General features: G+C 38.7%; 2 protein-coding genes across 2 annotated transcripts; both read right to left on the bottom strand.

The window, feature by feature from the left end:
• Positions 1-781: 781 nt before the first annotated feature.
• On the bottom strand, positions 782-8,063 carry LOC126621644 (putative pectinesterase 63). The gene is made up of 4 exons (XM_050290193.1): positions 7,320-8,063; positions 6,724-6,930; positions 1,217-1,461; positions 782-1,114 (listed from the first exon to the last, which is right to left on the bottom strand). The coding sequence occupies exons 1-4, from the start codon at positions 7,821-7,823 to the stop codon at positions 964-966; spliced, it is 1,107 nt and encodes a 368-aa protein (XP_050146150.1). The 5' UTR covers positions 7,824-8,063; the 3' UTR covers positions 782-963.
• A 2,953-nt stretch (positions 8,064-11,016) lies between these two features.
• Positions 11,017-12,947, bottom strand: LOC126621635 (putative pectinesterase 63). Its single transcript, XM_050290182.1, has 4 exons — positions 12,408-12,947; positions 12,118-12,324; positions 11,492-11,733; positions 11,017-11,402 (listed from the first exon to the last, which is right to left on the bottom strand). Exons 1-4 carry the CDS (start codon positions 12,903-12,905, stop codon positions 11,237-11,239), a joined length of 1,113 nt encoding a protein of 370 aa, XP_050146139.1. The 5' UTR covers positions 12,906-12,947; the 3' UTR covers positions 11,017-11,236.
• Positions 12,948-16,877: the final 3,930 nt, after the last annotated feature.

Raw genomic sequence — 16,877 nt, forward strand, 5'->3', positions numbered from 1 at the left:
ATGTGTTCTCAGAACGATCACTGATGTCAAGTGAAGTAAGATTTGTGATGCTTTTCTAATATCTTCAAAGTTCATATCTGTGACCATATTTTCTACCTTTTCGGGACAGTGATTCGCGTGGCAGTCTAATTCTCGCCTCAATTCAGATCATGTTCATTCCGACGATCCATATGAATAGAGAGATCTGAAATGCACAACAGCAATCCGCCAACTTTGGGTGGTAACCGAAAGGAGTCCTAAGCGGATATATTGACCAAGGCCGGCCCTGAGAATTTCGGAGTTCTAAGCGAGCTCCGAGCCTCGAGTGGGGTCCTAGAATTCTCTGACCGCCAACTCTTTGTACATTGATATGTATAAAAAAAAATCCGCTAAATACATGAAAAATATCTATTTCTACATCAAGTATCTTAATTTAAAAATTAATATCAAATACTAAAAAGGCCCCTATCTTTTATTACGTACCTAAAAATTCTTCAGGGTTAGGTTTAGACTTTTATGTTTGACATTAGAGAGGTTAAGTTTCATATCCCTAACTTTTATTTGTATTTTTCTTATTTTCATTTTTAGAGGCATAAAATTTATGTCCCTCCTTTTTTTTTTGGTATTCTTTTTCTTGTATTATGAGAGATAATGCTTTTAGCTCATGACTAGGCGTAACTTGTTTCTCAATATCAATAAAATTCTCTTTATACAGCCGAGGTTTTAATAAATAAATAAAAAATAAAATAAAAGACAATGTCTTGAAGGGGAAAGGAAGGAGTGGGTGGGGTTGGCTGGTTAATTAGTGTCTTATAATTAATAATTTGATTCCAGATTTACAAGTCACTGATTACAAATTTACACTCTTTTTTTTCAAACACATATCAATGTGTTACATGTAATTCTGTACGTAATACATAGGCTTTCTCAGTTAACCTCATCTAAATAGGTAAAAAATAATTTCCTATATATTTTCAAATAATGCTACTGAGGAAGAAGCCATTTGGAACCCTGAATATTGCCAAGGCTGATGAAAGGTTTTGCTTCTGCATCGCTTAGTTTTCTGGTGTAGCGAGCTTGACTGGTTATATTTGACCCTTGACCCCAATTGTTGTACTCTCCATAGAACAAATTGCTGCAAAAATACCACATAAATCAAATTAATATACATGGATTCCAAGAATAATAAAGCACTTTAAAAAAAAATGGGCAAAACAATAGGAAAGAATTTGCTTACGATTCACGTTCAGGGTGGCCAAAATCACTCCACCGTTCAGGGTGGACAATATCCGCTATGTCGGTGTAGGCAACCACCACGTTAGGGCTGCTTCCCCAAGCCCTACCCAAATATGTCCGACGAGCATACGTGGTGCCAGTTATTTTGCAATGCACAAACGAAAATCCACTATCCTCCGAAGCACTGTCCCTTTGTTGTGCCGTTATCACTGTCAAATTCCGTTCTACGACATGTATCTCAGTGTTCTGCACCAAATTATCACACTATACATGAGAAGAGGATAAAAAATATAACATGGTGTTGGGGCTTAAAAAGACTTCTCTACTTTGGAGACGTTTATCTGACAAAGAAGAATGTAATGCAGTGGAATTGATAGGCAAGAGAAAGAAAGAATACTCAAAGTATTACACAAGATTTTTTATTCACTCACAAACTTAGCACAAGAGGAAACACTCAAACACTCATAGAAGCTTTGTTGCTTCTTCTCACTTCTCACTTCTTGCTCTCTTGGTTGTTACAAATGGTGTGGATGCCTTCTCCTTTTATAGGCATGGATGGAACCTTGGAGAAGCATGGAAGCATCATGCTAGAGATATCTAGATAATTCCACTACCTTCCTAAATTAGAATTATCTACATTAATCTTGTATGTTGGTGGAATCCTCACCATTCTTCTAGACTCTTCCACCAACTTGAACTTTGCTAGAATTCTCTAGCATGTGCATGGATCTTTCTTTGTGTATGGGCCGGATCAATTGTCTTGGGACAAGACAAGATTACATTTCAACATCCCCCCTTAATATTGTCTTGTGATGCCGATTGATTTCCTCAATCTAACAAAGTCTTCTTGTTTGAGTGGCTTGGTGAATATGTTGGCGACTTGGTCTTGTGACTTCACATATTCCACTTGCACATCCTTTCTTGCAATGTACTCTCTTATGTAGTGATAGCGGGTATCTATGTGTTTGCTCCTATCATGGAATACTGGATTCTTTGCTAGAGCTATTGCAGACTTGTTGTCAACATAGATCTCTGTTGGCTCTTCTTGTGGCATGTTTAATTCTTTTAGCAAGTTTCTCAGCCATATTGCATGATAGACACATGAGGTAGCAGCTACGTATTCAGCTTCGCAGGTAGAAAGAGTGACAATCGGTTGTTTCTTCGACATCCATGTGAATGCAATGTCTCCCATGAAGAACACAAATCAGTAGTGTTTTTTCTATCGTCGGAATCTCCTGCCCAATCATTGTAGCTATATCCAGCAAGTTTGCAGTTATCAGAACTTGAATAGAACAAGCCAAAGTTAATAGTACCTTTAAGATATCGAAGAATTCTTTTGGCAGTCTTCAAATGTGTACTTGTGGGATTCTCCATGTAGCGACTGACTAATCCAACGACATAGAGAATGTCTGGTCTTGTGCATGTCAAGTAGCGCAAGCTTCTAACTAAACTCTTGAAAAATGTTGGATCTACACTTTCTCCTTCGTCATGCTTGGTTAGTTTGACTTCGTACTCCATTGGCGTGCTTATGGGCTTGCAGTCTTCCATTTTGAACTTTTTCAGTATCTCCTTTGTGTAGCTTTCTTGGGAGATGAAAATGCCTTCTTTGTTCTGCTTGACTTCAATGCCTAGGTAGTATGCCATCAACCCAATGTCGGTCATCTCGAATTCTTTGGTCATCACTCTCTTGAACTCTTCATACATGCTTGGATTACTTCCGGTGAAGATTAGATCATCCACATATAAGCACACAATTAAAATATCTCAATCTTTGACTTTGACGTAGAGAGCATGTTCATGAGGGCACTTGATGAAGTTGTTCTCTTGAAAGTACTTGTCGATGAGACTATTACATGCTCGTGGCGCTTGTTTTAACCCATAGAGGGCTTTCTTCAGCTTCAGAACTTTATTTTCATGCCTTTTGATTTCATAGCCTGTCGGTTGCTGAATGTAGACTTCTTCTTCAAGGACTCCATTTAGGAAAGCGGACTTCACATCCATTTGTTGAATCTTCCATTTGTTTTGAGCTGCCAAAGAAATTAGTAATCGTATAGTTTCCAACCGAGCTACAGGTGCAAATACCTCATCATAGTCGATTCCGGCTCTTTGACTATAACCCTTCGCCACTAATCTCGCCTTGTATCTTTCGACCTCTCCGTTGGCATTTTTCTTTGTCTTGTACACCCACTTGACTCCGATGGCTTTGTGTCTTTTCGGAAGAATAGCGAGTTCCCATGTATCATTCTTCTGGATTGCTTCAATTTCTTCATCCATTGCTTTCCTCCACTTAGTATCTTGTATTGTTTCTTGGAAGTCAACTGGTTCACAATCAGCAAAGAGACAGAAAAGTGTAGGATTATCAAGTCTTTCAGCTAACTCATAGAGATCTAGTAGACTTCTTGTGTGTGGTACTTCTCTTTCATTTAGACTCTCACTTGATGATGTTGATGCTGGTGAATTGCCATGATTGGTTGATATTGGTGAAGCAGGTGGAGTGGTGGATTCTTGTTGAACCTCTCTTGCTTGCTTCATCATCCCTTGTTCATTATCTTCTTCAAACTGAGGAAAGAAATGAAGATCACCTACATGGGAGCCAAAATCCCATTCTCCTTCTTCATCGAACGTCACGTCTCGACTGATCACCGTTTTCCCATTGTTTGGATTATACAGCTTATAGCCTTTTGAATTTGAGTCATAGCCGATGAAGATGAACTTCTCACTTTTGTCGTCGAGTTTGGTTCTCCTCTCGTCTTGTACATGTACATGGGCTATGCTTCCAAAAACTCTTAGATGGGAGATACCTGGTTTTCTTCCACTCCATGCTTCTTGCGGAGTCTTTCCCCACACACTTCTTGTTGGAGACCGATTTGATAGGTAGACAGCACATGCTACCGCTTCTGCCCACATCTCTTTAGGCAATCTCTTACTTTTGAGCATGCTTCGAGCCATGTCGATGATGGTTCGATTTTTTCTTTCCGCCACACCATTTTGTTGAGGGGATCTTGGAACTGTCAAAGGTCGACGAATTCCATTGGCTTCACAGAATTCTTGAAATTCCTTTGAAGTGAATTCTCCTCCTCGATCAGATCTCATGGCTTTGATCTTGCAACCACTCTCCTTTTCTACAACGGCTTTGAATTTCTTGAATGCTCCAAAGACTTCTAATTTCTGCTTCAAGAAATACACCCAGGTTTTCCTTGAAAAATCATCAATGAAGAGAAGGAAATAATTATTTTTACCCAAAGAGCTTGGTTTTATTGGACCGCACACATCGGTATGAATGAGCTCGAGTGGCTTCTGGGCTCTTGTGGTCGACTTCTTTAGAAAGCTTTTCCTGAACTGTTTCCCAAGTAAACATCATTCGCAAACTTGATCAGGGGGCTGATACACGGTAAGCCTCTCACCATCTCCTTCTTGGATAATAACTTCAATCCCCCAAAATTAAGATGCCCAAAACGAAGATGTCAAAGCCATGATGTGTCTTTGTAACATGTTTTGAGGCACTTTGCAACATCATTTTGAATATTCATAGGAAACATCCTATTCTTTGACATTTTCACCTTGGCAATTAATCTTCCTTTGTCATCTCTAAGAAAAAGGCTATAATTTTTCATGTGAATATCATAACATTTTTCTAAGAGTTGACCCAAGCTCAAAATGTTGCTTTTCATATTGCGCACGTAGTAGACATTTGAAATTAATTGGTGACCGCCATTTTTCAGGGGAATAAGGATGTTACCTTTTCCTTTTACGGGTATTTTGGATTCGTCTCCAAAAGAAACGTTGTCACTCACCGATTCATTGAGCTCAACGAACATGCTTCTTCTTCCGCACATGTGGTTGCTGGCGCCGGTGTCAAGGTACTATGTATAGTCTTGGTCTCCATCATTGTTCTTGCATGCTAGTAGCACAATGTCATTATCTTCTTCCTCTTCTTTCACATAATTGACCTTCTCATCAAGTCTGTTGCTTGGAGCTCTACATTCCCAAGCATAATGCCCAAACTTTTGACAGTTGTAGCATTGAACTTGAGATTTTTCATACCTCAAGTTTGAGCGCCCTCTTCTACGACCTTTTGTTGAGCTTCCTCCTCTTTCATAGTTGATATGGTTGTTGAAGTTCCAACCACGTCTGCGTCCTCGACCACCACTTCTTTCGTACTGGCTTTTCTCGTTATCGAAGCTTTCTTCTTTCTTCTTTGGCTGAACATGCGTCTTGAGGAGCTGCTCATCATTCCCTTGCCTCTTTTTATGTTTCTCTTCATATGCTTGTAGCGAACCCATTAATTGCTCTATACTAATTTCTTCCAAGTTTTTAGTTTCTTCAATCGTCACGACAATGTGCTCGAACTTGGGGTCCAACGAGCATAGTATATTCTCCATAATTTTAACATCTTCTAACTTTTCTCCGTTTCTTTTTAATTGATTGGAAACGGCTAAGACTCTTGAAAATTAATCAGAGATTGATTCAGACCCTTTCATTTGTAGAGATTCGAACTCACCTCTTAATACTTGAAGACGAACATTTTTCACTTGTTTGGCTCCTTTGTAAGAGGTTTGAAGCTTCTCCCATGCTTGCTTGGCAGAAGTTGCACTGGAGACCTTCTCAAAGCCATTGTCATCTAATGCTTGGTAGATGAGGTAGAGAGCCTTCTTGTCTCTCTTTCTTGAATCTTTCAAACTCTCTTTCTGGGGTTGAGACAGGGTAGCTTCATCTTCTGGCTCAGTGTAGCCTTTCTCCACGACTTCCCATGCATCGTGTGCTCCCAAAAGGGCCTTCATTTTGATACTCAAATTATCGAAGTTGTTGTTGTCGAGCACTGGAACTTGGAAGGCTGCCATAGCGTTGCTAGCCATAGCTCTGGTACCACTTTGTTGGGGCTTAAAAAGACTTCTCTACTTTGGAGACGTTTATCTCACAAAGAAGAATGTAATGCAGCGGAATTGATAGGCAAGAGAAAGAAGGAATACTCAAAGTATTACACAAGATTTTTATTCACTCACAAACTTAGTACAAGAAGAAACACTCAAACACTCCTAGAAGCTTTGTTGCTTCTTCTCACTTCTCACTACTTGCTCTCTTGGTTGTTACAAATGGTGTGGATGCCTTCTCCTTTTATAGGCATGGATGGAACCTTGGAGAAGCATGGAAGTATCATGCTAGAGATATCTAGATAATTCCACTACCTTCCTAAGCTAGAATTATCTACATTAATCTTGTATGTTGGTGGAATCCTCACCATTCTTCTAGACTCTTCCACCAACTTGAACTTTGCTAGAATTCTCTAGCATGTGCATGGATTTTTCTTTGTGTATGGGCCGGATCAATTGTCTTGGGCCAAGATAAGATTACATTTCAACACATGGGTGGGTCGACTATAAACTTATACTTCTAAATATAACATTAGCAAATAAAAGACACTTCATAATTATTTAAGTTGATTATGTAACTCTACGTTGCAATGTGACGTTCAACCTAAAAAAATTCTCACGGACCTTAATTACGTACCAAGTAGAGGGGTTTTCCTTTTCTAAATATGAAATCTACAGTGCCTTGAATGAAGCAGTCTTTGAACAAATGTAACCCCTTGTAATCATAAAGGGTGTCCTGATATCCAATCATTTTGCAATTGTAGAAGGCTGCCTTGTTCCCGGATATCTGCACTGCAACTGCCTGTGCACCCTCTCTTATTCCATCCGGCTCCGGCGCTGAATTCTACAACAAAACAAAAAAATCCCTACATTAATCTATTAATTTTTAATTACCATCAAAATGACGCTCTAAGTGTGAGTTTGGAGAAGATGAATTCTAAGGGGACTCTCTCAAAAGTAAGACTTTCAATGCCCAACACTATAAAATAGGATAGTGCTATTCATACACCCTCTTTTATCTCCCACACATCCTTATTAATATTTTTTCATTGATATTTTCAATTCATTTGATCCGATGGTCAAAAATTAAGAGGGGTATGAAGTAAAAATAGGTATGTAGATAGCACTACCGTAAAACATTGTGCGGAAAACATGAGGTGACAAAAAGTCTACGAAGAACTTCACTTTTAAGAGAGTCCCCTTATATAGTACTTTCCTTGGAGAATTACATACTATAATAACAAGATTAACAGCCCTAAAATAGTCTGATTCCACAATCAATGTGCCACTATACACAGTCCCATACTTCTGCGCGGTGCCATCAAATGTAATATTTGGCATACTTTTTGGCGATCCATAAAATGTAACAAAGGGTTTGTTATGTGGAATTGTGATTTTCTCGTTGTACACTCCCCCTTTGATGTACACAAACATGCGTTTTGTGTTCCCGGCTGGAATGCTATTGATGGCGTCGGTGATGGTCTTGAAGTTTCCACCTCCATATTGCATGACCTTGATGACCTGGGGAGCATGCTCAGCCGCAACAAGGGCAGGGTCAAGCGTTGACTTTCGTTCATTGTAGGTTTTCACATTATTATCGAACCAGCTAGCTACTTGGGAACTATCGGAAGGTATCGGTATCGTATCATCGGCGATGGCAGCGGTACTTGAAGTGAGCAGAATTGTTATTATCATCAGAGATGCATTAATGAACATGCATGGCGTTTTTCCGGCCATCTTTCTCCTTCTTGACGCACGATAAATTAAAAAAAGTTAAGTTTTGCTCGAAAACTATACAAAAACAATCTAAACTTTTGTGAAATCTCAAATCTACGTTTTTCAGCTTTATTCTACTGATTAGCTAGAGCAGTAGGTTGATGGTTGTTCATGAATGAATAATACCACAATCCATGATTATAGGATTGACCCAAAATATGTGAGGTTAGAGAGCTCTAGCTCTCGCACATGTTGATTTTTAATGGCAATAATACGTCTCAGATTCTAAGGCTTTCTCCCTAATATTTTAGGGCTCTCTTGAGAGCTAATTATATTACCTACTAAAAAATGCATAGCCAAAATTAAAAGTAGCTAAAGACAGTAATAATCCATAACATTGTTGCACCATAGGGAGGGGAGCGAGAAACATTTTTAGCGGGGGCAACCTTAATCTCCAGTTATACTTGAGAAAAAAAAAATTAAGATAGTAGAATATCTTCTATAATCTCATTGCTTTTTTTTTTCCTCAAATTTTATTAGGCCAACTTGTATGCATTTTTTTCACAATGATAGCTTATTATTATACTTATTATTTGGAAATCTCAACTGATCAATTAAAGTACTTAAATATAATAAATTCAAGTTTTTTTTTTGTTTTGAAATTCAAGTACGATATTCATTTCATAACTGGAACAACGTACAATCAGAGAAATGATGCTAACAGTGGGTCTCAATAAAAACCTTCCCAGGAATCAACCCGAATGAAGGGAAAAAGAGTGTCCCGCACCAACAAACTTAATAATTAAAACTATCCTCCAAAATAAGATCAAAAATTATATCAAGAGGGTCCTCAAACCAAGAGACGGGATGCTCCAAAGTTAAACTAAATCTAGCTAACCGATGAGCCACTGTATTGGCATCTCTTAGCACAAAGTTAGCTTTCCACAGTTGGAAAGATTGCAGGATCCGTCTTGTGTCATCCATCAAATGCCCAAATGGCCCAAAGTTAGCTTTCCACAGTTGGAAAGATTGTAGGATCCGTCTTGTGTCATCCATCAAATGCCCAAATGGCCCATGATTAGCCGCCAAATTATTTTGAATTGCAGCTATCACCAATAGTGCATCACCTTCCAATATCACCTGTTCATTCTGCCATTGGTGAGCAAATAAAGCAGCTTCACAAGCAGCTGCAATCTCCGCAAGCACAAGTGATGTAATACCAGTCAACTTCAAAGCCGTAGCTGCTATAAAATCCCCAACCGCATTCCAGATGATCACGCCAACGCCTCCCACTGCATCTAACACACTAAATTGTCCCTAACTTTATAATTATCACTTATCAAATTCATCAGTGTGGAGATTTCTCAAAAAAAAGCCTCGATATTAGTTAGAGTGGGTTCATCATATTTAAAGTCATTATGTTTACTTTCCCCCACCGATTTTGTTTGTACCTTGTAGGAAATTAGCGCATTAACATCGGCCATTTCTTTTCCTTCCATATTTTAAAAGTTCTTCGCCAACTCCGCTCTTCCTTTCCGTATCCTCTCTCTCTACAATTCCTTTTTTATTCTCCTAAGAACCCTAATAATATTTCTTCCTCAATTTTCGTCTCCATTTGTTTTTCGAGCAAGAGCTAGCATGCTTTGGAGCTCACTTAATATATATATACACTCACTTAATATATATATACACTCATGCTCCGAATGTGAAGTATTTTCTCTTATCTCATAAATCTTATACTTCTTATTAGTCACTCTTTTTACATTAATTTGCAAAACACAGTAACTAATGCAGAATCAAACATTTAAGTAGAAGAATTAATTGTTGTCTTTCACTTTATATTTATTTGAAGAAGCATGAATAATATGATACATATATTCTCTGCCCTTATGTAAGCATCATATTTTTTTTACTTCGCACAAAACTTTAATAAGTAGGGAGCCGTCTCATTGTGCCTTAGCTGCCTCCATTCCTATGCACCATTATAGTGTGCTGAGAGGTAGCAACATTTATAAAATAATAAAATAATAATAAAAAGTATGATTCTCTTTAATTTATTGTGTCCTATGCTCAAATTCTCCTATGTTTTTTTAGTGTAATTTAGAGTAATAATATCGCTTGTAATAACTAAAGAAATATATAATTATCGTGTACTAATTCTGAAGTAATTCCTTAATAATTAATCTTTTTGGAAATATATAGGTTTGTTGTCTCTGTTGGTATTAATTTCTTTTGTCTCAGCCTTTACAATGATGCCAAAAACAAAATCCAGAACTCTAACTTGTTATAGATTTGTTTTGGTTTAGCTATATATGATATGCATAATACACATAGGGAGTTGATTATTTCACACTATTTCAACTTCTTACACACACCTTTAATTTTAATTATCAGATTGAATAAATCAACCCGAAACAAGGGTTATTAAATAAGGAAAACTAATGAAAAGGGCTTGAAAACTTTGAGTTTTAATGATAAGGACAAAATAAAGGGTAAAGTGAATAGTACCAGGATTGACTTTTTAGTGTAAAAATGTGGTTTTTCGTTAAAGTGAACAGTACCGGGTGCTTTTCGTTAAAGTTCCATATTAAATAGTGTGTGTAAAAGCTAAAAATAGTGTATTTATCATTTCTTTATGTATTTACCGTCCCCTTGTATTGAGGGATGCCTTGTGCCCCCATTATATAAATTTTTTCAACAATTCATACCGTCTATATTTTGATCTATCATTAATAGGTCATCTTTGCAAAAATTAGACAATCCAAAATCATTAACATATATATCCAATTGTAGTGAAGAAAATCGACAAATTTGATGCTTCAAAGAAACACTAAAATAACTACTATTTAACGAACGGTCATATGTGTTCCGACTTATGTAACTTTTGGTAGAAATGATCATTAAGAGAATAATTAAAAGATAAATGGTTTGATCATTGAAATACAATGTAGAGTGGCCTAAGCTAATTGATGCCTCATTTGATATAAGTTGCGGATTATTTACCTACCTAATTTCTTGAAAATGGATATTTTCAAGGAGGATGGATATATTACTCTAGAATCTGAACCAGTATTTGATACTATCATTTCTCTTTCGTGTAGGTATTAAAAAGTTCAAGCTTTTTAGGAGATACATCGATAACACTTTGAAAATGCAAGAAATTCTTATTTTCTGCAAATTGAAAGGTAGTTATAAGAATGCTAACCGGTCCACAAAGTCGAATATATGTGCATATATAAGCGGATTCTATACAAAGTAAGGCACGATATTAGTTTTATACACTGCTAGCTCAATATGATATAAGTACATTTTGCATGAGGCATGCATGCGTGTGGCTTGCTCAATGGCACCCAAATATATACATAGAAAAATCAACTATTTCCCTAGCCCTAACAGTATTATTAGTAGTGTATATACGTATACTATATATAAAACTACACTTTTGGATTTGGAGGAGGAAGCAGCCATTTGGAACCCTGAATATAGCCAAGGCTAATGAAACGCTTGGCTTGTTCGTCAGTCAGCTCTTTGCTCAAATTTCTCTTATTATTCTTACTTGAACCTGGACCCATGCACTTGTACTCTCCGTAGGACACAGTTCTGCAATATCAAATTACTTATTAATTAATTTCAAAAATTAATTATACGAAAATGCTTAATTTTGTTTTAATTAACATAATCCTGCTTACTTGTCGCGTTCAGAGTGGTTATCGTTGCTCCATCCGGCAGGGTTTACCACCTTGGTCATGTTGGTGTATGCATACACCACCTGGGGTCTGGCCCTCCAAGCCCTTCCCAAGTATGTGCCAATGCCTGTCCCAGTTATCTTGCAGTGAACAAATGAGTATCCAGTGTCCTCCGAATCTGAGTCCCTTGCCTGTGCTGTTATCACCGTTATTCCATTATCCCCCAGCACATGCAACTCAGTGTTCTGCACCCATTAATTATATGTTGCATTATTAATCACCAACCATCAAAAGTTCAAAACCATGACTTAGACAAACAAAAAGATTAACTATATGTTTACCCACCCAAATAATGTTTTGGGAGGGGGACGGGGAACAATCATGTGGATTCCACTGTTAATATGATGAGACTCAAATAATCCCCACTTGACTAATGTTGTTCCTATATATGACATGATCTCATACATAATTTTTTAATGGAAGAAAAAGATAATTGTATAAGTCAATCATATGTAACTTTTTTCTCACATGTACTTGAAATACATTGCTACGGTCAGACTCTGCCATGTAAGGTTAAAATCACCGGCTTTATTTAGGAATTATGGGTTAGATTGGGAGGCATTAATTACCAAATAGAGAGACTTTCCACTTCCCCAAATGAAATCCACAGTGCCTTCAATGTAGCAGTCCTTGAACAAATGATTGCCCCTGTCATCACAAAGGGTGTCCTGAAACCCAAACAGCTTGCAATTGTACAAGGCTGCTTTGTTCCCCGACACCCTCAATGCCACTGCCTGCGCTCCCACTCTTTTCCCATCTGGCCTTGGTGAAGAGTTCTACACAAACCAATCCACCAAAAATGTTAACCAAAAATAATTATATAACGGTAATATCACGTGATATGACGTAAACAACTTACTTTAATAATAAGATTAGCAGCAACAAAGTAATCGGATTCTGCGATCACTGTAGCACTGTTTACAGTTCCATACTTCTGGGCCGTGCCATCAAATGTCAAAATTGGCATATTCGTTGGAGAACCATATAATGTGACAAATGGTTTATTTCGCGGAATCGTAATTTTTTCTTTGTACTCTCCTGATCCAATGTACACAATGACACGTTTGGTATTCCCGGCCGGAATGCTATTAATGGCGTCGGTGACGGTCTTGAAGTTTCCTTTTCCATCTTGCATGACCTTGATGACTTTTTGACCAGCCTCGGCCGTCACAACGGCAGGGTCAAGCGTTTTCTGCCGCTGTGTGTACGGCTTCACATTGTTATTGAACCACGTGTTGACTTGGGAAAGGGCGGCTGGTACCGGTGTATTGTCGTCCGCCATGGCAATGGTGGCAGAGAGGAGAATTGTCATGATTAAAGCTGCATGGACGACCATGCATTTGTTTTTTCCGGCCATTTTATTTTTATTTTGTTTTTTTGGTGCTATTGATTAGAGTGGTGGAAGGTTTTGATTTTATAGTCCACAAAGCATGAGGTGCTTTAAGGCAAAGTGTAAGATTAGAGGGGTTATTAACCCAAAATATGGGAGACTTGGATAACTTTTCGGATAGTTTGATTCGTCATTTGGGGTTTATGTTTGTTTGGATTTCAAATCCACCCTTTGTATTAACGAAATAAAAAACCACTAGCTATAGAAGCAACAGCTTAATTTGGGAAGGAACATGGATAGCCTAATTATGGTTCTATGATTGATATATTTACTGCAACACTCTTAAACTCGACTCACTTTACATCTTAAAATTCTTTTTATTCACTCAACCCTCTTGAAGTACTCTCTCTCTCTCTCTCTCTCTCTCTCTCTCTCTCTCTCCGTCAAAGAAAACATTAGAATAACCTATATGCCTATATGGCACTATATATATCGTCCATATTATAGAGGATTAAAATTCAATTAGTCATACACTTCTCTATTTTCAGAGTTGGTGTGCTGAAAACGGAGGGATGGAGGAATTCGTGGGTCTTAAATTGATTCTTTTACGACTCAATTATTATTATTATTATTTTTTTGTTTCTACATATTAGTAGAGATTATGATTCTATTAATTTGGTGCCGAAAAAGCATTAGCCATTCAGCCATGTATTACTTGGCAACAGGCACACTTCTAACAGAGCCAATTGTTTAGAATTCTAGAAATAGGTAAACCGCAAATCCATATAATTTGAATACAAGAAATTGATCCGCCCGTCTAGCCCATTAATATGGTTAGTCCAATGTGAGACTTAACACATCTTCCACATGTAGTCAATATTGTTTGTTAAAAAAAAATTAATCTTATCTTAAATTGGGTATGATCTAACATTGAATCTATGTTGGAACCTAAATTGGTTTCTTGGTTTGTGAGAAGTCCCTCAAAGAATTGCAAGGGCTAGTTTGTTTCAAATTGTAACGGCTAGTTCTTATTTAAGTTAATAAGATGACAGGTGTAGGGTGTTCAAATGCCTCAACGGAAGTCTGTGATTGTAACACTGCAACTGGAACTGGTAAGACCTTTGTCTTCCAGCTGCGTTGCAGATAAGAATCAATGGGCAAGGACCAAAAATCCTATCATTGACATACATACATATATATATATATATATATTTGCTTTCCTGTATAGCCGTCATCTTCTCTGAAATTCCTAGCAATGTGCATTTCTCAATTTTATGTTACCAAATTAGTCATAAATATTAACCGTCTATACTTTGTTGGAGGAGCTTATGAGTTTTTTTTTTTGGTTGGAGGAGCTTATGAGTTCAAACGTGACGAATACAAGACAAAAATTGTTACTTAATAATATTAAAAAAAAGATTTATTTTATCATTAAATGACTTAGTGGCAAACAATACTATCCTTAATGAGTTTATCAACAACAACAACAACAACAACAAAGCCTTTTCCCACTAAGTGGGGTCGGCTATATGAATCCTAGAACGCCATTGCGCTCGGTTTTGTGTCATGTCCTCCGTTAGATCCAAGTACTCTAAGTCTTTTCTTAGAGTCTCTTCCAAAGTTTTCCTAGGTCTTCCTCTACCCCTTCGGCCCTGAACCTCTGTCCCGTAGTCACATCTTCGAACCGGAGCGTCAGTCGGCCTTCTTTGCACATGTCCAAATCACCGGAGCCGATTTTCTCTCATCTTTCCTACAATTTCGGCTACTCCTACTTTACCTCGGATATCCTCATTCCCAATCTTATCCTTTCTCGTGTGCCCACACATCCCACGAAGCATCCTCATCTCCGCTACACCCATTTTGTGTACGTGTTGATGCTTCACCGCCCAACATTCTGTGCCATACAACATCGCTGGCCTTATTGCCGTCCTATAAAATTTTCTCTTGAGCTTCAGTGGCCTACGACGGTCACACAACACGCCGGATGCACTCTTACACTTCATCCATCCAGCTCGTATTCTATGGTTGAGATCTCCATCTAATTCTCCGTTCTCTTGCAAGATAGATCCTAGGTAGCGAAAACGGTTGCTTTTTGTGATCTTCGCTAGATTGCTCCGGTCATTAGTGTGGATAAGTATATAAATGGATAGAGATAGGAAAGCAAACACAAGATGTACGTGGTTCACCCAGATTGGCTACGTCCACGGAATAGAAGAATTCTCATTAATGGTGAAGGGTTTACACAAGTACATAGGTTCAAGCTCTCCTTTAGTGAGTACAAGTGAATGATTTAGTACAAATGACATTAGGAAATATTGTGGGAGAATGATCTCGTAATCACGAAACTTCTAAGTATCGGAGTGTGGTGTCGTCTTGACTTGCCTTATCTGTCTCATAGGTAGATGTGGCATCTTCTCTGGAAGTACTCTTCCTCCATCCAGGGGTGGTATCTTTAACTGGTGGAGATGCACAAGGTAATGTATCAATTTCACTTGAAGCTTACTTGTAGTTTCAGGCTTGGTCAAGCGCGATACAAACCATGTAGGAGGAGTCCCCCAAGTCGCCGAGCTAGGGGGTCTGCTGAAAGAGGTGACAGACAAGGTAAGCAATCAGAGCTCCGACTGATTGTTCACCTTCTCCCCATCTTGCAGCAGCATGAAGGATAAAGAGAAGAAAAATGAGAAGAGATGATATGAGATACTTTTGCTTTTGAAGAAGTAACTTTCCACAGGCTTATTCTTGAACTGAGCTGGAGGGTTTTCTGGTTTCCTCCAGAGTATAAGGCCGACTGAAGAATTTGAGGGTCAAAACAAGTCCATCAAATCTAGAGTACGTTCCACCCTGCTGATATGGGATACTTTTGCTTTTGACAGAGTAATGGATGTATCGGCACGTGTGCTGTTACGCTTGTCTCCACATGCTTCCTTGTATCCTTCGCACTTGCCCTATCTGTTCCTCAAGCAGATGCGGAATCTTCCCTGGAAACATAACATGTTGAAGATGAGTACTCGAGAGCAATGCCAGGTAAGTAATCAGGTAAGGGGTTCCAGGCAGTCAGTTCCTGGCTGGAAGCCTGATTCCAAGTGCTGACTGATTGCTCTTTCTCCTTGTCTTGCAGGTAAAAACAAGGCCAAAGGGAAAGACAGGGAAAAAGCATGATATGGGATACTCTTGCTTTTAACCCTGATGATATGAGATATTCTTGCTCTAGTATAACTTGTTTGCAGAGGTATTATCGGGGGGAAAGAAAACTGAATATTTCGAAAGGCTTCGTTGGGAGTGCCCTCTCAGATATGATGAAGGGTTGAGCATTTTTGCAGGTCTGCCTGTCCGTTGGGGATGGAGGTCGACATATATAGGAGTCTCCCTAACAACAAGTAGTAATGCTATTCCTTTACCCTGCTTGGTCATAGCACGGTAGTGGGAGCTGCCAGTTTCACATGTTTTAACTCTGTCAGAGCACTTTGAAAAAGTGGTCTGTGGTATCTGGCTCTCGAGATTCGGAAAACGATGCCTCTTCGATTTTTGAGAAAGCAATCATGCTGGGGGTCTGGCTCTCGAGATTCGGAGAGCAGTGTCTCTTCGATTTTTGAGAAAGTAATCATGTTGGGAGTCTGGCTCTTGAGATTCGGAGGGCGGTGCCTCTTCGATTTTGGAGCAAGCAATCCTGTTGGGAGTGTTGTCTCAAATGTGAGTACAGGTTGGGCATGTTTGCTAGTCTACCTTGCCACGAAGCACAAAGGTTGACACACAGGGACTTTCCAATTATCCAGCAATGGTACTGTTCCTTTACCCTCTCTTCGCTTTTGAGAAAGTAGTCATGTTGGGAGTCTGGCTCTCGAGATTCGGAGGACGGTGCCTCTTCGATTTTGGAGCAAGCAATCTTGTTGGGAGTGTTTTCTCGAATGTGAGTAAAGGTTGGGCATGTTTGCTAGTCTACCTTGCCACGAAGCACAGAGGTTGACACACAGGGACTTTCCAATTATCCAGCAGTGGTAC

Source organism: Malus sylvestris, chromosome 1 (assembly GCF_916048215.2).
Source record: "Malus sylvestris chromosome 1, drMalSylv7.2, whole genome shotgun sequence".
Taxonomy (NCBI): Eukaryota; Viridiplantae; Streptophyta; class Magnoliopsida; order Rosales; family Rosaceae; genus Malus; species Malus sylvestris.